This window comes from Diabrotica undecimpunctata, chromosome 5, assembly GCF_040954645.1.
Source record: "Diabrotica undecimpunctata isolate CICGRU chromosome 5, icDiaUnde3, whole genome shotgun sequence".
Taxonomy (NCBI): Eukaryota; Metazoa; Arthropoda; class Insecta; order Coleoptera; family Chrysomelidae; genus Diabrotica; species Diabrotica undecimpunctata.
This window is the reverse complement of record NC_092807.1, coordinates 151,119,276-151,142,244: the sequence shown is the minus strand read 5'-3', so window position 1 is coordinate 151,142,244 and position 22,969 is coordinate 151,119,276. Positions and strand designations below refer to the sequence as shown.

The following is a 22,969-nucleotide window of genomic DNA, read 5'->3' as shown; positions in this document are numbered from 1 at the left end:
CCATTTGCTTATAAAAAGAATACGATATTAACCAACTACAAATTTAATTTTGACTTTAATAAGTCAATTTTATTTGAGTTCAAATTAAATATAAAATACATTTCAGCTACTAAACTAGATTTAGATTTTGAGTTAATAATGACCTTAGTTGACAGAATAAGCATTGAACTTGGTGGTAAGCAATTTTTATTTGATCTTTTGTTTTAACTAATAATTTTAATTTTAGCTCAAGAACCTTGGCCCAAAGATGTTAAATTATTTCAGCCTTATGAAGTCGAACAGATTTTATTACCTGATAATGCTAATTGCCTTGCAACACAAGCTTTTCTAAAGATGTGTCAACTAGATTATTCTGTAGAACCCAAACCTAATGCTGAAGCCATGTCTCCTACCTTGAAGGTACCTTTCATAAAAGCTGGCCGTTTTGTTATAGCTGAATTAGAAGGCATTGTACAGTTTGTAAATGGCAAAGGTATAACTTTAACTGAAAAGTTGGACAATGAAGAAAAGTCAAATATGAGGGCTTATATGTCTTTAATACACAGTGTATTAGAAATGGCAGAAGTATGTATACCACCACTTACATCTTACAATTGATTTTTTATACTTAAAAAATAGAATTTGTGTTGGATTCATTAATGAATTTTACAAACCAATCAATTGGTAAAAGGCTATTTCAGTCCAGTCAACTCTAGGATTAAACTACTAAAAATTAAAAGTATGTTTTGGCATTTTTGTATCATTTTCTATCTTAATGCATGGGATCTTCAAGGGTAAAAAAGACCATGTTTCCATTGATTGATTTTTATTTCTCAAATTGATTCTTAAATTTTTTACAATTTTCTGGTCACATCATACCTATAATTATTTTCAGTGTTTGTGAAATATTGCCAATCTTGTTTTATTTTTCTCATTTATCTATCATCTAAAAATCATGCATTCCTCCTCATTTAATCCTTAGTTTATTCTGTAGGAGCACATGATTTCAAGTTTTTGTAAATTATTTTAAGAATGGAAATATATGTCTGATTTCAAATGTCCCAAAAGTCCATTGTATGCCTAGCCTAATTTGCTACCTAACATCTGTGCTTAATTTATGTCTTTTTGTGGTCTCTATCTATTAGGGATTCTAGGAAGAACATAACCTCTCTGGGTCTTTGAAGCTCATGCAATTGAAAAATTTCCTTCATTATTTTGTTAAAAGGATTTGTGAGGGTTGGAAGCCAAAAACTGAATAGTTATTTCTATTATGGTCCTCTATCAGATTTTAAAATTAGTTTTAACGCTGTCGAAATGTTAAAGATGAACTGCTGTTATGAAAATTTTTTGTAAAACTTTTTTATGTTAATTAAATCTTACATTTCTCCTCAAAACTTATATCATAAGTATTTATTCCTAGTATTCTGTATTTTAAAACCACAATTTTTGTACACTCTTGTATATTGTGTGAATGTTTACTAGAATACTATGTTTATTGTACCTAATCATTTTTTTAGTATATAAAGTAAATCAAATTTACATTTACTTTTTTAGTTATATATTTCTTGGGTGGATAACGAAACTTACAATGAAGTAACATGGATTCGAAATGGATCAGTTTTTCCTTGGCCACTGAATTATATTCAGAATAGAAATAAACGCAGTCAAGTTATTAAGAAATTAAAAGCCCTTGGCTGGTATGACAAAAAATTAGAGGATGTATATACTGAAGTTGAAACATGTTGTGAATCTCTACAAACACGTTTAGATGGCAAACCATTCTTCTTTGAGCATGGGTAAGGCAAAACAATAGGGTTATGCTGGTTAGAAAAAATTAGCATTGTGTACAAAAAATTCACCTTTTTGTTTATTTTTACATTAATTTGAAAATTTATTTTTTGTAGACCTACTGAATTGGATGCTTTAGTTTTTGGTCACTTATTTACGATTCTAACAACTCCTCTTCCTCGAAGTGACCTGGCAAATATTATAAGGAACTACCCTTCATTGATTGATCTGGTAAAGAGAATTGAGAAAGATTACTTTAAGAAAGAAACCAAGTCATAATTGGTATTTATAGATGTTAGTTAATGTTGAGTATTAGATTTGTTAAATAAAGGTATTGTTTTTAAATTTAGTTTTATTGCATAATATACGAGGATAGATTGATATTAAACTAGCCTTTGATAGATGGCGCTACTTGATACTGAATTGGTTTCGGCATTGTCATTGCCATGATATGACGTCTGTCAAAATTTTAAGTTTTAAAAACAATTAGTTTGGTTTTTACAGCCGTCAAAAGCAAGCAAATTTTGTGTTTTTGGAGAAATGGAAAAAGTTAAGTATCAGTCGATGATTAAATTCCTCAACAAAAAGGGTAAAAGAATGTGCAAATCAAAGCAGACCTGGACGAAGTTTATGTTGAGGTTGCACCTTCGTTAGTAACAGTAAAATTTTGGAAAGCTGAATTTGTTCGTGATTGTATGAGTGTTTTTGATGATGAGCGTCCCGGGAGGCCAAATGAAGTCACCACGCCGGAAATGATCATTAAAGTCCATGACATGATTATGGCAGATCGTCGTATTAAGCCCCGCGAGTTAATAGAGGTATTAAATATTTCCTACGAACGTGTACACAACATCATTTGGACATGAAAAAGCTATCCGCGCGATGGGTGCCGCGTTTGCTGACAATCGATCAAATGCAAAAACGTGTGACCACTTCCAAGACGCTTTTGGCGATGATACGGCGCGATCCAAAGGATTTTTTTCGCCGATTAATCACCGCCGTTTATGAAACCTGGGTGCATTATTACACACCGGAAACCAAGGAACAGTCGAAACAGCGGCACAAACGCGGCGAAGGGCCGCTGAAGAAGACAAAGAGTTCACATTCGGCCGGCAAAGTGATGGCAACTGTTTTCTAGGATGCGAAGGGCATCATCCATATCGACTACTTGGAAAAAGGAAAAACAATCAATGGCGAGTACTACGCAGCATTATTGGACCGATTCGTTGCCGAATTGCGTCGAAAACGCCCCGGTTTGGAACGCAAAAAAGTGCTCTTTCACCAAGACAATGCACCGATCGGCCGTCGCCATGGAAAAATTACACGAATTGGGCTATGAATTGGTTGAACACCCACCGTATTTCCCAGATCTTGCCGCCAGCGATTTTTTCCAGTTTCCAAACCTAAAAAAATGGCTCGGAGAACGCCGTTTCGCAACAAATGATGAAGTCGTCGCTGAAACTTCGGCCTATTTTGAAGAGCTCGTGCAAAAGTACTATTCGGATGGGATAAAAAAATTGTAACATCGTCTTACTAAGTGTATCGAGCTAAAAGGGGACTATGTTGAGAAATAAATCGATTTAATTAATTTTTGATTTTTTTAATCAATTTAATAAATCGATTTAATTCTAGTTTTATATCAATCCACCCTCGTATTGTATAAAAAATTAAAACCAATTGATATTAAAAAACAAACTCCTCAAATACTGATTCATAATTCTTATATTTATAACTAATGTCTAGAGCCTGACCCACTACTCTGAGCCGCGTAATGTAGGTTGCCTATTATGAATTTGAATCGGGGAAATTACTGATAGACTCACGCATGACGTCCGACATCGGATAATCATTTTTTACTAAAATAGATGTTATAATAATTATTTTTCTTCCAAAAACGAATTGTCATTAGAACAGATAATTTTAGTTCTATCATATAATGATTTAATAACTCCTTTTTTAACATTTATGTTGTGATTTGATTTATAATTTCGATATATGTTCATATGCGCAACAAAAAATATTAAAAGCCAGAGCTTTTCGAGGAACTAACCATCATTTAATAAATAATTTTTATATAACTGTGCTGAATAATGTATTTCGAAACGGCGAAATTATTCATTTATAGATATTACAAAGGAAAGGTCTCTAAAACGTTTTTAAGCAAGCCAAAAAAATCACATTACAAGGAATTAATGAATCAAATATGTAGCACCTTTTTTGTAGATGTATTATTCAAAAACAAACTGAAGTTATTACTATAAACAGGGATCTGTATAGCTGTGGCTATGCTTGACTTAAATAAAACAACGATTAGATAGAAAAAAATCACAAATATTAAAATTATCTATATTTTTTAAATGTTGATATAATTTGGTACATTGATTTTTATATTTAATATTTTCTAAGTAAGTTTTTATATAAATATATAGTCTATATATAAATGTACCATTAGATGAAACTATGAAAACAATTAGGACCAAATTGCAAAATGAGTGATTAACAACTATAATATATATAACTATAGTGTCAGTTATAACGGAACTGTTGACATTATCTACTGACAACACTTATTTTCATCTAAACAATGATTTTTATAAACAAAATTTTTGGGCTGTGCTTTAAATCCATAATTAGCTAATATATTGATGGAAGACTTCAAAACAAATATTCCTAATTAAAATTTAAAGCTCACAATACGTTGGAAATATGTAGATGATCTGTTGGAAACACTTCTGATTAATATAAATAAAAGGTAAAAAGGAGGAGTCAATAAAACTTACAATGGAAAAGAAATAAAATAAATCGTTGCCTTTTCTGGATGTTTTAATCTCAAAGGAAAATAGTGGATATGGGACTCATGTATACAAAAAACCAACACATATGAACATATATCTAAATTATAAATCAAATCACAACATAAATGTTAAAAAGGGAGTCATTAAATCATTATATGATAAAACTAAAATTGCCTGTTCTAATGACAATTCGTTTTGGAAGAAAAATAATTATTAACATCTATTTTAGTCGAAAATGATTATCCGATGTCGGACGTCATGCGTAAGTCTGTCAGTAATTTCCTCGATTCAAATTCATAATAGGTAACCTACATTACGCGGCTCAGAATAGTGGGTCGGGCTCTAGACATTAGTATCCTACTATGGCATGCAAGCGGCCATCCTTACTAAATCCATGCAAAAAATAGAAACCCTTAGTTTGTTGAGATCCGGTTGTTAAGGAGCTTTTAAAAATATATAAATATACAGGGTCTTCCATTAAAAAAAGCTTTTGGAGTTTTGGACTATGCTAGGCATATTTATATATAAAAAGTCTCGTCGGTGGAAATCACTATTCCATAAGTGATTTCCACCTATTACTTATATAAGAATGATACCTCTCAGAACTTTTTTGAAAAATATTTGTTCTATTTCTTGACAGTGTTGTCTTGTATACCGAACATTTGATTATGCCCGAATTTGTTTTATAATATGTGCTATTCAACTACATGGTAACACAAACAAGTCTGCCAAATTTCCAGCTATACTTCAATCTCCTGAGGATTTAAATCAATTTTAAGCATTTTCGCCCCACTGTGCATCGATTCCAGCAATTTTCCTCCATTTTCTGACCCTTAGAATCATAAGGCCTCCTTACGGATCTTCTTAAATCTTGTACGTGTTCGTCATATACTTCTGCTCTGTGGGTTTGAGAATGTAAATCTCTTTGTGTACTCATTATCTGACATCCTATCAATATGCCCACCTCATCTTAGCCTCACATATTAGTTCAAATTCATCAATAATTCTTTGTCGTCTAATGTGAACATGTGTTTTAGATAATCAAAAAGAAATCGTTTCAATATTAAGCTTCAGAAAACAAGCAGCATTCAGAGAACAAGGAAAATTAGCATTCAAAAATCTCTAACCCATTGATAACAGTGGAGAGGCTATTCATCTTGTTGCCACCAAAATTTTTAAAATAACCAGTTAAATTTCTGTCTATAAATGGCTATTTTGGACAGTTTCAATCCAAAGAATCAATTTTTTTGGATGCTAGGCATGTGATTCGTGAATCCAATGAGGATTCTCATCTGACCAATACCTAGAGTTACATAGAGTTCATGGAAACATGCCTCGTACATTAGCAGCAAAATATTCATCGTCATTACTAATGTCCATCAGTCACTCGCAAAATACCGTAGGTACAAATCATTGACTGACAATTTTTGAACTAATTGTATTTTATACGGATGCCATGGTTTAGTTCTTTTGTTGTAGAAGTTTGGGTCTAAATCTATTGCAATAATTTTTTCTGATGATAACTTCGTTGCTTTTTCGCAATTTTTCAGTTTTTGGCAAATTTTTGACCCTCCCAGTTGCATTAAAATGTTGCAATGTTTTAGTAACATTATGAACGTGATAAAGTATCTCCTTCAGGATAGAAATCATTAAAAATATTACACATTTATTGATGAGTTCTAACACGATCACAACGATCATCATTAATATTTCAATACGATCTTTTTCACTTAAATAAACATCATCCGTTTTGAGTCCACTGCTGAACATAGGTCTCCCGTAAATAATTCCATAGCATACAATCTTGAGCACCTTTCAAATATAATTACTTGGAACTCTGTATGCATTGCATTTAATAGTCTTACTCTGTCGCAGGTCTATGATCTAAAATTATTGTAAATCTGATCGGAATAAGGATCGGGTATAAGATAAATCAGAAATATGTTTAAAAATACTTTTATTTATGTTAGAACAATGTTACTACAAAACCTTTTTAAATACGATCTGCAAAATCGCAAACAGGTTAGGAACCAGAGTCCCATTGCACAGTATTTACATTATAACAATGAACCTATGATTCAAAACCAAAAACAGTTTATGCAATAACATACAAAACTTACGATATAAAAATCTTAACTACATTTATTTTAAATACAACTAATTTTCACTGGAACTAATCAAAAAGTTTCAGGAAAAATGTGTACCTACTTATATTTAGAACAAACTAATAGTACACTCTTATCCATTTAGATAGATCTTTTGATGCTATTAGTTTATTCTGTTGAACAGTATAGAAAGAAATATCTAAAAATTCAAATTATCGTATGAATTTTCTAGATATTTGTTTCATTTTTTTCTAATAACGTTTAAGTATCCCATCACCATTACCCTGCAAAGTTATTATTCACTGTTAAGAGTTATAATTTCGATTTATCATAAATTTTCTATCGATATTTATTTAATTACTCGTGTTTTTATTATCACAACGGTTCTATGTAGTTAAACCTTACTATTACTTAAAAAAAAGCAGTCTGTAATATACACGTCACAAATATCAATTTGTTCCAATAAAAATCGGATTCCTTCTGCAAAAACCTTAAAAAATAGTAAATATTAGATAAAGGAATATTTTCAGCTATTTTTAAAATAATCCAAGTTGATTTATGTTCATTCTGATAGTATTTTTTTGTAATGATGGCTTTGGTTTGCATTTTTGGTTGCCTATTTTTTGGTTTCCATTTTCAGGTTAAAATGTTTTCTGCCTTCTGTATTTTTAGTAAGAAATCATTCATCTAGTAATCAGAATCATTTTTGTTTCTGGAATTCTGCAGTTTCTTTTTTTTCCGGCCTCGCGTTGGGAGTATTCCGTTTAAATATTGTGGTTTTCAATTACTTCGGCATTATTTCGAACAGTGTAGGTGGGGTAATGAGAACACGAATAGTCGTCTCAAAATTTCATAAAATATTAAGTTATTGATATCTTATGACGTGCATATGTGTACAGTAGTAGCATCATCCTTTTCTTAATTATGAAACTGATATTAATAATTCAGAAAACGATGTGAGCAATATCAGCCAAGTTTATGGCACTTTGAGCTATCTCAAAAACTTGGAATTTAACGAACATGGCAGTATAATTAAAAGTTCACGAAATATTTTATCAATCAATTAGAGTTCATGAATCATTTGAAAGATTTCAAATAAATTAAGTACGCTTGCCGTAGAAAATAAATGCTAAAAACTCTAACTGTTGCTTTTGGAACTACTGTCTAAACTATTTAACTAGTATGGCTATAAGCTGTATTAGTATAGGGTCCGCTATAGATGGAACCGCTGGAGTGCGATGTTGTCTTCTTTCTTCTCTTCGCTAGGAGGCACAGAATAGCAGTCACAACGCATAGCATTAAAATCAGACCTGCTATACATATCCCAATCGCAAAGCTTTTCTGAGAGATGCAGATGCTGTCCGAGGTCTAAAAAATAAAAGATTTAATTATATTATTTCAACTCAAGATTATAGATGAAAATAATAAAAACGTAGTCAAACATTACCAACTATAGTAAAAGCCACAGTTAGAATGCAGTGCAGGTAATATAGGCAATGTATTTTTTACGGGAAAACTGCAGACTCAGTAAAAGCAGAGTTGTAGCTAATGAAAAGTAATTCAAATTTCAAATCGAATATGTCAACGAAAAATATCAAAAAATTAAGCACTTTTAGAAGAAAACTCGCTGTCGGGGAAAGTGCTTGTTTTTTTTTATTCTTTCACGTTGAAATATTCGATTTGGAATTTGACGAATAAGAACCTACTTTTCATTAGCTACAAATGTGCTTCTGACTTTATATGTACACCATTTTCTTGCTACTTTAAAAGTATATATATATATATATATATATATATATATATATATATATATATATATATATATATATATATATATATACTGTTAATGTATTCTAGAAATGCAGTAAGTTTGTCTACTCCATGTGTCCATATGATGAAAGTGTCGTCCACATACCTAAGCCATAGTTTGGGTCTATATTCTGCTGTTCTTATTGCCCGTTCCTCTATGTCTTGCAGAAAAAGATTTGCTATCACGGGAGATAGCGGTGAACCCATCGGTGCCCCTTCAACTTGTTTGTACTGTTGATCACCATATATAAAATATGTGTTGTTTAAGCAGTGCCTCGTCAAATTTAGGGTATCTTGCGGTACTGGGTATTTTCTGCTTATAATTTCCAAGGATTCATTGATGGGAACGTTGGTGAAAAGTGAAACAACATCGAAACTTACTAACAAGTGTCCCGGCACAAGAGTAACATCTTTTATACGCTCGATGAAGTGGCTTGCGTTCTTAACGTAGGAATCAACTTCTTCTGCGTAAGGCTGTAGCTTTTCAGCCAGGAACCTTGCCAGTGGTTGTAACGGTGATCCGATGGAGCTCACTATTGGTCGTAGTGGTAGTCCATCCTTGTGAACTTTTGGTAGACCGTACAGTTTTGGACATCTCGATGATTTTTCTCGTGGAATAAGTTGAAAATGATGTTCTTTATTAATATTAGATGTTTGTATTTTTGATTTTGTTGTTTTTTCTAGATATGTTGTCGGGTCAGTCGATATCTTCTCGTATGATGAATCGTCTAGAATATCTTTCATCTTTTGATCGTAGTCTATGACATTCATAAAGGCAATGCTACGGTGGTTATATATATATATATATATATATATATATATATATATATATATATATATATATATATATATATATATATATATATATATATAATTTATCGTGTCGTGTAGCGTAAACTACTTGCATTTTTTTGGATATATGTATATATGCATTCTTTATAGAATTCATTTGCTTTTTTTGTTTATTCTCTTATTTAACTCAGTTAAATTAATGAGTAAAGATTTTTGAAACGAAGCACGTACAGTTCTGATTTCTCGGTGTATCGCCAAACTACCACACACCTTCCACTGTGTCGACATGAGCGGCATCACTGCGAGCCGTAAGACCAACACTGCATTCTAACTCTTGCTTCTACTATAGAAACTTTTAAAACATTGATAGAGGATCTTTCTGAACTTACCTTTTCACTAAATACAGAGTCTTCTTCCTCTGGTTTGGCGACATCATTTGCTTCGTTAACATAAAGTCCAGTAAATAATTCGATTTTAGCTGGAGTACCTTCCTTATTATCTGATTCCGAACCAGCTTGACGACGAATCCGGTTGCCGTTATTGTTCCAACAGGTAGGTTCCTAAATCAATTACACATAAATAAAAATGGTTTAAATTAAAATAATTTATATTAAAATTAAAATGTTGACAATGACAACGAGAGTCACTCGACTCTGAGGAGTAGGCAGATTGAGATTGGCAATTGAACCGTTTGACGGTTCTTGTATTTATACAGAAAACGATACTGGTACGTCACGAGTGAGGGTAGTAGGCAGATTGAGATCCCGAACTCGAAGGGAACCGTATCCATCTTGAAAAGGACTCCAAAATGGGTGCCGAAACGTCGAGCATTAAATTCTCAACGCGGTTCTTCCCAAGAACTTAGTGATTTTCATTTATCTGACCGCGGAAATATATATATACACGTAAACGCTACATTAGAAATAAAAATTGATGAGTACACAAAATCTAACAAAATACAAATTCAAAGAGGAGTGAGACGGGGTAATATGATTTCTCCGAAGTTATTCACATTGGCCCCAAAGGACGTTTTCAAGCAGCAAAACTGGGAGCAAAAAGATTTAAATATCGACGGACGATGCCTAAATCATCTCCGCTTTGCGGACGATATTGTCATCTTGATTCGTAGCGAACTCAAATGTTATAGAGAGAATAGACTTGAAAATGAATCTAACAAAGACTAAGATTCTTACTTTGGAGGAGGTACCAGTTACTGAGGGGAGGAAGTGATAAAAAGAGTGAAAGAATATATTTACTTGGGTAATCTAATAAACTTGGTCACAGGAAACCAACACGTGGAAATAGACCGACATGACATGGTCTGTCGTTGGCAAACTTGTCCTCAAGAACAATATTTCCATAAATCTCAAGGCAAAAGTTTTCAATCCTTGCATCTTTCTAACGAATGACATACGGTGTACTGACAATTACGTTGACCATAAAAGCCAGTAAGAAAATGAAAGTAACACAGCGCAGAATGGAACGACATATGCTGAAAATAACTTTAAAAGACGCATCCGCAATGAAGAAATACGTATAAGGACAAAAGTAGAGGATTTAATACAACGAGCTGCTGCATTGAAGTGCTCTTGGGTAGCACACGTTACCAGGCAAGATGATACCAGATGAACAATAAATAAGATAAAAGCTTAGGAACCGAGCAGAGGGTTTTTGTAGTCATTTTTTATAAGTTTCTTCAATATGAAATATTTTTATATTACGTTTAGATAAACTAACTTTAAACATTTAAGGTGTAGTAAATAAAAAGAAAAAATTAATTTTTTCTTTTTGAAATAGAATAATCTACCCGCAGCAAAAATTCTAAGTCTGCAATATCGGTGTATAATCGGAGAGTCATTATTTTATGAGGTTTATGTTATTGGTATTATAAAATTGGTATAATAAATACAATTGACACTATGAACTTACCACATCACAACTCTTATCAGCCTTTAAGCACAATTTAACATTGCACTGATAGTAAACTGATGCTGTGTACGGAAATTTATGAGCTTGGAACTCCACTAAAGCTTTCGACTTATCTTCAGAATACTTGAACATTCCCATGATCTCTGGATCCGTTGGACATCCATCCTCGCTGATCAATTTTTGTTCTCCCCATCCCAATCCATCTCTAACTAAGCAATCGGTTACGCGGATGCCATACGTTTCTTGTTCGTCTAAATTTACAACCAAGGTTAGAGGATCACCTATTTTTACGTTTTCTGCCACTTCTTTCATTGTCGGGTCACCAGAGAAGATTTTCATGTTGCAGCCTGGCATTGGCGATAAAGCTGTTATTGGGTCTGCTGCCATTAAACTGTTGAAAAAAAAAATAAATAAAATAAAATCAACCAACTTACAATGCTTAATTTTCTTCATACTTTTTAGAAATATGTCTAATAATAAAAAGATTATTTATTTAGCGTATGGCAAAATAATAAAGAAAATATAAACATACAAATAAAACAAGTATTCATACAGAATTAAAAACAATTTTAACATATATGGATATTAGATGTTGCTGTCGAGACTACTCATTCAGTTTAATGCCTTTGGTGCTGCTTCAAGGTAGTCCCGCCATGGAGCTCGATATGCTCGGCTAGGTATTTAGAGATAATGTGTTGTATGGTTTGCCTTGTATGGAAGCTCTGAAGACCGAACCTTGCCCCACTTGGGACAAGGTTCGGTTAACTTGGTGTATCGATAAGTCTGGATTATCATTGAACTTTTTATGTTGTCTTACTAGGACGTTCCGTCTACGGATATCAGATGGTGCAATTTCTGATAAGATTAAAAATCATTGGAGTGGAGAGCATCTGAACAACGTAGAGCTGCAGCTAGAAATCCGTCCCCAAGTTATTCCACAGAGCTTTTGAATGATGAGGCCTCCTCTACATATTTTCAACTATTTATGTTCTGGTGTATCCAACTGGTCGCAATTCTTTTGACGCCGTCGGTCCATTGTGATGAGGTCTTCCCCGGCTTCTATAGTCTGCCCCTGCTCTTCACTCAAGCAATTTTTTTGCCTACCTACCGTCTTTCATTCTTGCAACATGTCATCTCCATTTATGTGCCTTGTAATACGTTCGATACGTACCTTCCATTCATGTTCGTCTACCAACTTTCACGTTTCTTAGTTCATTTCTTAAGATTCTGTATAAGTGTTAATGCCTTATTGCAGCAGCTCCGATTGGGCGTAAAATCTGCTTGTTCTGAACACATACACACACACACATACTAAGGTTTATAGGCAGAGATCAGTAACGATACGTTGTATACCAGGATTTTAAATTGCGATTATTTTGGCCTTTTTGCGACTCTTGGGGGGGGGGGGGTTCCTAATATGGAGAATGTTGGAAAATAGCTTACGTATCCACTCCCTTGCTTTGTATCCCATTTTAGTCAAAAATTTCTCTTATTGCTTCTATAATCTCTTCTGTAGGAAGGAAAATGGGATCAAATATAAATTTGAATAAGACTAAATTTATGTTCTTTAGTCGAAAACCATATCCTAATCTCAACAAGAGTGGTCTACTTAAACATCAAAATAAACGCCAGATATATCCTAAAGTTCATTCAAGTGTACGCCCCTACTACAGGACATCGAGACGAAGAAGTCCAAATATTCTACGACCAAATATCCTGTGCAATCAAGGAAAATCCTGGCCACTTCTTAATAATAGGTGGTGATTTCAACGCCAAAATAGGCACTAAGGAAGAACCCTCTGAAATAATATTGGGGAATTTTGGAAGCGAAGGCAGAAATGATAGAGGTAAACAACTACTGACTTTCCTTTTGGAAAACAATCTCTATCAAATGAACAGCTTCTTTAAAAAGAAAAAACACAGAAGATGGACATGGGAAAGTCCTGATGGAAAAACAAGGAACAAAATCGACTATTTCTTAACAAACAAAAAAGAATTATTTAAAGACGTAAATGTGCTAAACCAGTTCAGTACAAGTAGTGATCATAGGTTAGTAAGAGCTAAAATAACGATATCAACCGAAAAAGAAAGACTCAAAATGATAAATAAGAAACAACCAAAGAAATGGACAAAACCAACTAACATTCAGGAGTTCGAAAAATATATTGGTAATTCATTGAAAGATACAACAGCAGACATCAATATATTGAACAAACAAATAGTCAACACAATGCAACAGGCTCAAACTAAATATTGTCCGACAAGCAAAAAAGATGAAAAACTGAGTCAACCCACGAAAACCTTTATAGAACTAAGGCGACAAATGAAAGGAGATAACACTACAAGCAAAGAAGCAATAAATCAAATAAATAAGACGATCACAAAGGCAATAAGAAAAGACATAAGAAACTACAATGTAGAAAAAACAAAACAGGCAATAGAGCAAAATAACAACATGAAAGTTTTGAAGAGGAGCGCACAAAAGGAGAGAATAGAAATTAACAAACTGAGAAACAGAACTGGAGAAGAAACAACGAACAGAGATGAAATATTAAGAATAGTCGAAGAGTTCTACACAGAGTTATATAGATCAAGAAAAAAAGATAACAATACGGAACCTCCAATTACACTAAAAACTGGGGTATTAAACCAAGGATCAGATTTAATGCCCGATATAACAAAATCAGAAATCAAAGAAGCCCTGAAGAAAATGAAAAATAATCGAAACCCGGGTGAAGATGGAATAGCATCAGAAGCACTAAAAATTGGAGGGGATGTATTATTTGAAAAAATTAAATAACTTTTCAATATCTGTCTTCACAGCGCCAATATTCCAACAGACTGGAACAACGCTACTATGATTCTATTACACAAATCAGGAGACAAAGCAAATTTAGAGAATTACAGACCGACTAGCCTCCTCAGCCATATATATAAGTTGGTTACGCGAATACTAGTTAGGAGAATGGAAAGAAAATTAGAGACTTATCAACCAAGGGAACAGGCAGGATTCCGAAAAAGTTACGGAACAAATGACCATCTATAAAGTATAAAAACCCTAATAGAGAAAACAGTGAAATACAATAAACCTCTAGTTCTAATATTTATCTATTTTCACAAAGCCTTTGATACAGTTGAGCTAAGCAAAATATTACAGGCGCTTAAAGAATGCAGGCTAGATTATAGATATACTAAATTATTATACAAAATATACCTGTAGGCAACAACCACTGTCAGATTACATACTAACAGTAATCGCATAAAAATAGAACGGGGGGTTAGACAACGAGACCCAATGTCACCTAAACTTTTTAATACGGTGCTAGAACATGCTTTTAAGAATTTGGATTGGATGACAAAGGGAATAAAAATAGATGGAGAATATCTAAACAACTTACGTTTCGCCGATGATATACTTATAATAGCTGAAGATCTAGGTATGGCAAGAGAGATGGTACAGGAACTCGTTGTGACTACAGAAAATGTAGGTTTAAATATAAATATCTCGAAAACAAAAATCATGACCAATTTGGTACCCAACCAGAACATCAGTATTGGTGGGAAAGAAATAGAACTCGTAGATAGATATAAATACCTGGGACATGAAATTATGATTGGCAGGGATAACCAGACTCATGAATTGAAGAGAAGAATCGGCCTTGGGTGGGCAGCATTTGGAAAACTGAGAGAAACATTTAAAAGTGAGCTGCCCACATGCCGAAAGAGAAAGGTATTTGATCAGTGCGTCCTCCCAGTCTTGCACTATTATTCGAGAAAATTTAACAACCATAAAATGTCGAGTTACCAGTTAGAGTGTCGACTAAATCTTTAAACTTGCGCAGGATCGACAAAACTTTAGCAGAATGATAAAGAACCTCGAGAGACCGGACAAGGCACACAAAGTAGAAGAGGATCTGAAGAGCTGCCTTGTAGTATAGATTTTAAAAATATATTTTCAACTACTTACTCTACTTTTAGCGAATCGTTCATTACAGTGTTGTTTCTGGTGCTATATCGACATCGTATGTGGAATCCTCTTCCCTGATTTGTTACCAGCTTAAGATGAGGTTGTACTACAATCGTATTATAATATTCGATACCACCGTCATCCTGAAAAACAAAATCAGTAGATAAAAAGGTATTTTACTCTTGAAAAAGGATAGGAAAATTAAATACAAGTAGAGAAGTATATTATTAAAATTATTATAGACCCAATTCTTTTTAAATAAAAGTATCTCAAATATTTAACTATAAACGTTACAACTTACGTCTTGAAAAGCTGTTACACGTTACAATCTTGAGCGCAGTTATTGCAAGAAGATAATCAAGAAAGAATTGTGTATATCCAAAAATGTTAATGAATCGCCGATCGTGACATTGGAGTTAACCAAAGCATGACAATAATCGTATACAGTTAGGTATTAAAACTAACTGACCATAGAATTCTAAAAATAATCATAGTTTTTGTGTACGTCTCAAAGACAAGACGCAAAACGTGAATAATACCTAGTACTGTTAGCGTTGTGAATGTATATATTTTAAAAGGCAACAGTACCACCTACTTAATAGCTCATTTATCAATTTGAATGTATTTGGTAAATATGTCGATGTTTAATCCTATTGTGGGTTGTTGGAACATTCGTTAGCTATGTCGAAGCAATTATTTAATAGTTTCTTTTATAATTTGACGTATATTGTTTTTGGCATTATTAAATAATTATAATATGATAATCAAATACCATATATTACGTAAGGAGAAAATTCTTCTGTTTAATATGCGTACCACATAAAACGTAATCTGACCACAAATTTATAAGTAATTAAAAATAAAAGTGACAAAATCTGATTTTCCTGCATGTCACAATATAGTCGGTTCGCTATATTTACGCGGGTTTCGGATTAAAAATTTTATTGTAAGTACCCAGTTTTAATTACCTGCTCTTTGGGGAAATATCAACTGGTCAAATGAAATGAAAAATAATCCATAACTTTTTTTAATTAAATAATAATGGAAAATCTTTTATATATTTGACAGTATAATAAGGAGAATTACTTCATTAATGGAGTCTAATGTGGCTAATATAAACCTAATAATAATTTTATATTACACTTCACACAGAAAATATGGTCTATGTATATTTGTTCCATGGAGAGAATATCTAATGAAAAATAAAAAAATTTAACTTGCCAACAAAAATGAAAATCAGTCATTATTATCAAAAATATCATAATCGTCATCATCATCACCATTAATTGTTATTATGATTGGACTTATTTCGTTTATTTTATTTTCACGAGTCCACCAATCTTCTATTAGTTTCTCGCACTTGAATATACAGTTGCACCACACTTCTGGAGTTACAATTGAAAGTGCCTTTCGCCAAGTTTCCCGAACTGCGTCGTCGCTATAACCGTTAGGCCCAATATGGTTGTCATAATATTGTTTTGCTATTCCCCATATATATTCGATGGGATTAAACTGGCAATGATACGGTTGCAGACGTAAAACTTAATGACCGTAACTTTCAATAATCTGATCCACAACAAAGGTTTTTGGTTTTGCGTGGATATTTGCCAAGCGTAATAATTCTGATTTTAAAATATGTTGTGTAAATGGTATATGTTCCTTTGTCAACCATTTTTAAATTTTATTAACAGTTTACAAACATTTCTGTGTTCATATTATCGTGATAGTCACTTGATTTTGATTTAGATGAAAATATTAAATCAGCACCTTTTATAAAACCCGATTTCCCTCCTGCATGTAAAATTATGTGTCGCTTCCCTTCTCCATCAGTATGTTTGATAGACTTTACGTTATCATCTTGCCATATTCTCTTGGTTGCAACCCTAGAAAATATCCATGTTTCGTCTAAATATATAAAATTTGCCCTTTCTTTTTTTAATTTAGAATATTTTCTTAGAAAGTTAATTCTTTTATGCACAACAGAACTTCTTTCACAAAGGGCTTTTCTGTTATCCTCCTTTTGAAATTTGAAACCCAAATTATGTATCACTTGCCATAGACTTGTTCTGTCAATTTCGTCAAATTTTCTATCTTTTAATTTCGAGAGAATTGTATTTAAGGTCACATGTTCCTTGTTGGCATGCATTCGATAAATGGTATCACGAATTTCAAATTTTTTTCCATCTGGAATATCTTTCGTTTTCAATGATAGGCGAGTTTTTCGGTGATCTTTCGGCCGTTCATTATTGCGATTTTGTAATACTCCTCTTAGTTTGGTTTCACTAATTCCTAGAGCATCACATACGCGTTGTTGAACAGACATTACCGATTTTAAAGGACCACCATTTTCTTTTTCATCCGTAAAATACTTATGTACACTACAAATTAGACTATCTACTTCTAACACACGTCTAGGCATTTTTAAATATTTCCACCAAACATACAATGTCAACACTGGCAAAGAATCAATTCAACTGCAATATTGTAACAAATTTATACCTACCCTAATGTTATTTTAATGTATTTTAAAATATGACCATTAATGCAGTTTTTACCTAATTTTCTGGGAAGTCGTTTACTGCAACTGGTTATCAATGAGTCATTAGCATAATTTTGTTAATCCGAAACCCACGTAAATATAGCGAACCGACTATATGTTGCTCGTATATTCATCTTTTTTGGGTAGTTTAAGATTTAAAGTTTTTATCATTATCTCGGTTCTACAGTTCTTAAAAGGGCTTTGATCTTATCAAGCTTTCTACGCCATTCTGCTCTATCCCTTTCTTGGGTTTTCCAGTTGACAGCAGCGATCTTCTCGGTATCCTCTCTTACGACGCATATACTATCCGTTGCAAGATAATTCGGATGGAATTCCCCAGATTAAGAGACTGAGCCGATATAAAGCACAAAATGACTGTACTTCCTTAATGCTGTAACGAATAGTCTCCCTAAGAGTGCGTTCATAACGGAGACCATCGCACCGTCTCCTCGCCTAGAGCGTAGCACTGACGGCGAACGCTCGCGTTTAAAGTAATCATGCATTTCTTTTAACGAAAATCGATTAAATGATACCACCCCATGGCCCGAGCGAGGATCGGAGCCTCGTTATGAACGCCCGCTTAGTCTTTCGTTACATTAGGTTCAATTTTAAATTCTATCCAAAGTTTAAAGGTACTTTACTAATTTCAATTTTGAGTTGTTAACTATTGGTAATCGTCAGAAAAATCTGATTTTTCAGCGCATTCGGTTTTCCTTATTAAAACGATACCGAATGTGTATTGAAGAAAATGGGGGTCATTTTGAACATTTATTGTAATATCATATTAGGTAAGATGGGGCAAGTGCATTATCGGGGCAAGTGCAGAACATTATCATAAAAACCTATCACTTTTGAAATATGGGCTGCCATCTATTATTTGGTATCTTTAATACCCGTGACAACAGTCTTTAACAACAGCGAGCTGCTTTATTACGTTTCACTGATGTTATAGGTACGGTAGTGTCACTTGTGTTTTGCAACTTCTCAAGCAAGGTCACTGATAAAAATTAATCCATTTATATCTACCGAATCTGTGAACATCTTTATATTATTTTTGGTAGGTAAGTATCTTAGGCACAATAGTTTATGATAAACATAATATATTTTTTAAATATTTACTTCTTGACAGTTTTTATTGTTGTACCGCTCTTGCCCCACGTATTTTTAAAGTCGGGGCTAGTGCGGATAAAATTGTGGGGCAAGAGCGGCACATATTACGCACTTGCCCCAAATCTCACACAGTTTTTCTTTATGCTTTTAGTTCCACCATGGTGAGAAATTACATTCGCAGAAGTAGCAGGGGCAAAGGATATACGAAAGAGAGTTTAAAAATTGCACTGTCGGCAATTAAATCTGGGAAAATGACTTTATACCGAGCTACTAAAGTGTACACAAAGGTAGGAGAGGACAAAAAAGTTCCAGCTATGGACACCATGGGAACTCAGGACATTCCTCAACAGGAAGAAGAAAAACTAGCAAATGGCCTTCGTACTATGGAAAAATGGGGCTTTGGCCTTTCTAGAAAAGAAGTGTTGCAGGTTGTAGCTGACTTCGTCAAAGAGAATAACATTAAGACACAGTTTAAAGATGGTAAACCAGGAGAAGATTGGTTTCTTAATTTCAAGCGTAGAGATAACCTCTCTATTAAAAAACCCCAGAGTGTTGAATTTGCTAGAAAAAAAAACCTTGACCCATTCCTGATCTACAACTATTTTGATTTACTTGAAAACGTTATAGAAGAACTTGGTTTACAAGAACGCCCGTCGCAAATTTGGAACTTGGATGAAAGCAGTTTTTGCACAGATCCGTCAAAAACAAAAATTGTCGGACAAAGGGGAGCTCCATCCACAAGAACTATTAGTGGGCCTGGCAAACAAAATACAACTGTTCTTATGTGCTGCAGCGCAAGTGGCAAAAAAGCACCTCCGCTTATTGTCTTCAAAGGTAAACATGTTTGGGACCAGTGGACTGCTCCGCGTGGCACGGAGTTTTTAGATACTACCTACGCTGCCACTCCTAAAGGGTGGATGGAGACAACTGTATTTAGAAACTATTTTGAAAACAGTTTTTTAAAGTTTATTGGTTCAGAACGACCGGTATTAGTAATTTACGACGGACACGCGAGTCATCTTGGAGCAGATGTCATAAATATAGCTGTTGAAAACCATATTACGATACTTAAGCTCCCTCCTCACACCAGTCATGTACTCCAGCCCTTAGATTTGTGTGTATTTAAATCACTGAAGACCCGTTGGGATGTTAAACTTGTTGAATGGCAGAGAAGAAATGTGGGGGCCGCTGTAACAAAAAGTATGTTTTCTAAGATGATAGGAGAAATATGGCAGGAAACCAGGCCCGAAATATTAGTGAGTGGTTTCATTAAAGCAGGAATAGTTCCGCTGAATAGGAATATTACTCAGCAAGATTTATTTGACCCAGTGGCTCTCCAACGTTGGCAAAAAACCCGTAACGTGGCTAGGTTTGATGGTCCTGACTTAACTTTGCCTAGTACATCAGCAAAAAATAATGAAAATCCAATCATAATCGAAGCACAGTCAACTTCCAGCTAGACAGATATACAAACATTTCAAGAAACTGAGAAGATTCTGGATGTTTCATTCGAAGAGTTGTTATTGAGGTCAACCAAACGTGAAAACAATTCTAATTCGAAGAAAAGAAAACGCGTGTGCTTGGGTGCAGAGGTGATAACAAGAGCCGATGTTGAAAAAATTTTAAGTTCAAATACAACAAAAAAATATAAACCAGAAAAAAAATTAAAAAGATTTACAAAAAAAAAATTGCTGAAAGCAGTTCCGAAAATGATAATAGTTCTTGGTACAGTGATTTAAGCGAAAACAGAATGGTTGAATTTGACGAGCTAAGCAAAAGTGATTTGGAAGAGTTTGATGAAAAAAACCCTACTGACAAACTTACATTTACCAAAATACAAATTGGGGATTTTATATTAGTAAATTTTCCTGGAAAAAAGAAAATGTTCAAATATGTTTGTTTGGTGAAACAACTGATCAATGGCGATGAAGCCGAAGTAACAGGCTTGAAAAGGCTCACAAATAAGTGCCATTTTATTACCCAACGATGTCTGCACTATTCTACTGTCGGACATGGAAACAAAACTACCTGTTCCAAAAATATCAATAACTGCTGATTACGAAAAGTATATTTTTGAGACTGCACCTGAAGTGTTTGAAGCATAGCATAAGTATTTTTTCCAATTATTATTATTTTTTGTTACTGTTAACAGGATTTATTCATTCTGGTACGTTTAGTTTTTGTTTTTATTTCAAATAAATATTTTTCAGTCAAAATATCTGAAATTGTTTTGACTCTCTCCTAAAAAATATTTCGTAGCATTTTTTTCTTAATATTTTATTAAAGTTAAGCATAAAGAATAAAAATTACATATATGTAGGATTTCTGCACTAGCCCCGTATGGACCACTTATTATTATTAGCAAAAATAATGGCACATTCTGCTCTTACCCCGGATCAGTGGGGCAAGTGCGTAACATGTACCTACTTGCGAAAAAAAAATGTATAGGCAAATTTGGTAGGTAATGTATTTTTGTTATCTAAATAGTTTTAATTGGTCGGTTAATAATCACAATTATACGACAGAAGTTTAAAAAAATCTTAATTTGAAAGAGGCAATTTTTGTAGTTAAATGAATATTAACTATGAATTTTTTCGTTCGCACTTGCCCCATCTTACCTTTTATAGAGGTTATAGACATTTTTTGTACTTGTTAACTCAATAAAAACTGTTTTTTTGAAAAAAGTGATAAGAGGCAAAAAGGTTTTAAAAATAATGTGTTAAACTAATGTTGCCACAAAATTTATTTGATTTGAACGTACTCAAAAGTTTGGGGCGATTTAGGGCTGCACACCCCCCTTAAAATTTTTGTGTCCGCTTAGATTCTGTTGTTTCTTTTGTATGAAAAATGCTTTCAGAACAAGAAAGTAGCTTGTCCATTTTTATTACAAAATGTCAAATAGTTTAGGGAAAATGCAAAAAACAATTTTTATTTTGTAACTTCAAAGGGCTGTAACTTTTTTTGCGTACACTTTTGTATAATTTATATAATTTTGTATAATTTATAATTTTATACTAAGGTAAGTTGGATTCAATTCATTTATTTTTGTCCCCGGAATGCGTGATTTAATTTATGACACATCTTTTTGAAACACCCTGTATAAGTCTGACCCTATATGCAACTATACCTAGAAGATTAAATCCCAAATATCTTGTAACGAACAATATACATATATACTTTGCTTAATATGAGTGTATATTTTTCTTTTACTTTTTTCTCATTGAACAAAACAAACCAAGTTAATGTGTTAGAATAAAAAAGAACATGATGCTATAATTACTGTACATGTACGATGTGTAAGTAGATAAAACCTACGCTTGAATGATTTAAACCTTTACATATTTTATACTTCTTATAAATACAAATAAGGAAGTAATTAAATAATATGATGTAGGATTCGACAAAGCTTATAGATATATGTATTGAGATTCAAGAACGGAAAATTGCAAATACAACTAAAGTTAATAACTAATTATAGAAAAATATTTATGATATCGCATAGTTTTTGTTAAATATTATTTTAAATTGAGTATAAAAATAAATTTTATATGGAAATATTTTAAAAAAGGAAAAGGAATTATAAATAAACACGGAAGTATTGGTTAATAACTTCTTTTTACATTTCTATCTATATCTATATTATATTACTAGTGATTTGATTTATTATAAGTGAAGGCTAGGACGACAACAAAATGATATTTTAGCCTATTGTACAACTTTCATAACAAACAAGTTACTTTTGGAGAATCGCTGAAATTTTGCGTAGCGTAGGGGAGAGTCCCACAGTACCGGCCGGCATACAGTACCGGCCAGTTGAAAGTTCTACAAACCTATAATAGATGGTACGGTGATGATTATCGGTATTAGTGCTAGACACTCCTATAAGTACAAGCCCAGCGCGGTGTCAACTTGTCGCGACAGGATTCTTGCCAGTGCAAAGATTTGTGTTGGGCATCATAGACGTACACTGCATATTTAAAATTCTGTTGGTGATTTTCAACATTTAAAGATCCAGTTTAAAACAAATAACTCCTGGTATGTATAGTGTACTTATATAACTATAAAAAGTATACTTTAAATCAATATTTGTGCGTTTGTTTTTACCTGTAAACAAACTTATTTTTTTTTTTCGTTTCCTCCAGTACCGGCCACTGCA

The 22,969-nt window shown here is 33.2% G+C and overlaps 2 protein-coding genes across 2 annotated transcripts in view; one reads left to right on the top strand and one right to left on the bottom strand.

Annotated features, from left to right (window-relative positions):
* Nucleotides 1–10: 10 nt before the first annotated feature.
* On the top strand, nucleotides 11–2,112 carry LOC140441999 (metaxin-2-like). The gene is made up of 4 exons (XM_072533021.1): nucleotides 11–175; nucleotides 227–564; nucleotides 1,534–1,775; nucleotides 1,884–2,112. The coding sequence occupies exons 1-4, from the start codon at nucleotides 139–141 to the stop codon at nucleotides 2,044–2,046; spliced, it is 780 nt and encodes a 259-aa protein (XP_072389122.1). The 5' UTR covers nucleotides 11–138; the 3' UTR covers nucleotides 2,047–2,112.
* A 4,390-nt stretch (nucleotides 2,113–6,502) lies between these two features.
* The window catches only part of pio (zona pellucida domain-containing protein piopio), a 112,593-nt gene continuing 96,126 nt past the window's right edge, over nucleotides 6,503–22,969 (bottom strand). The window contains exons 5-8 of the mRNA XM_072533019.1: nucleotides 15,165–15,307; nucleotides 11,198–11,588; nucleotides 9,658–9,828; nucleotides 6,503–8,035 (exon numbers count right to left, since the gene is read on the bottom strand). Of these exons, the coding sequence (XP_072389120.1) occupies nucleotides 7,841–8,035; nucleotides 9,658–9,828; nucleotides 11,198–11,588; nucleotides 15,165–15,307 (900 nt within the window). The 3' untranslated portion in view covers nucleotides 6,503–7,840. The remainder of the gene's footprint in view (nucleotides 8,036–9,657; nucleotides 9,829–11,197; nucleotides 11,589–15,164; nucleotides 15,308–22,969) is intronic.

What these genes read in the sequence shown, in the direction of transcription:
- LOC140441999 (XM_072533021.1), top strand. Translation starts at nt 139, where the DNA reads ATGACCTTAGTTGACAGAATAAGCATTGAACTTGGTG. An exon ending in AATAAGCATTGAACTTGGTG is followed by an intron (nt 176 to 226) that starts GTAAGCAATTTT and finishes TTTTAATTTTAG; the next exon opens with CTCAAGAACCTTGGCCCAAA. An exon ending in GTGTATTAGAAATGGCAGAA is followed by an intron (nt 565 to 1,533) that starts GTATGTATACCA and finishes TTACTTTTTTAG; the next exon opens with TTATATATTTCTTGGGTGGA.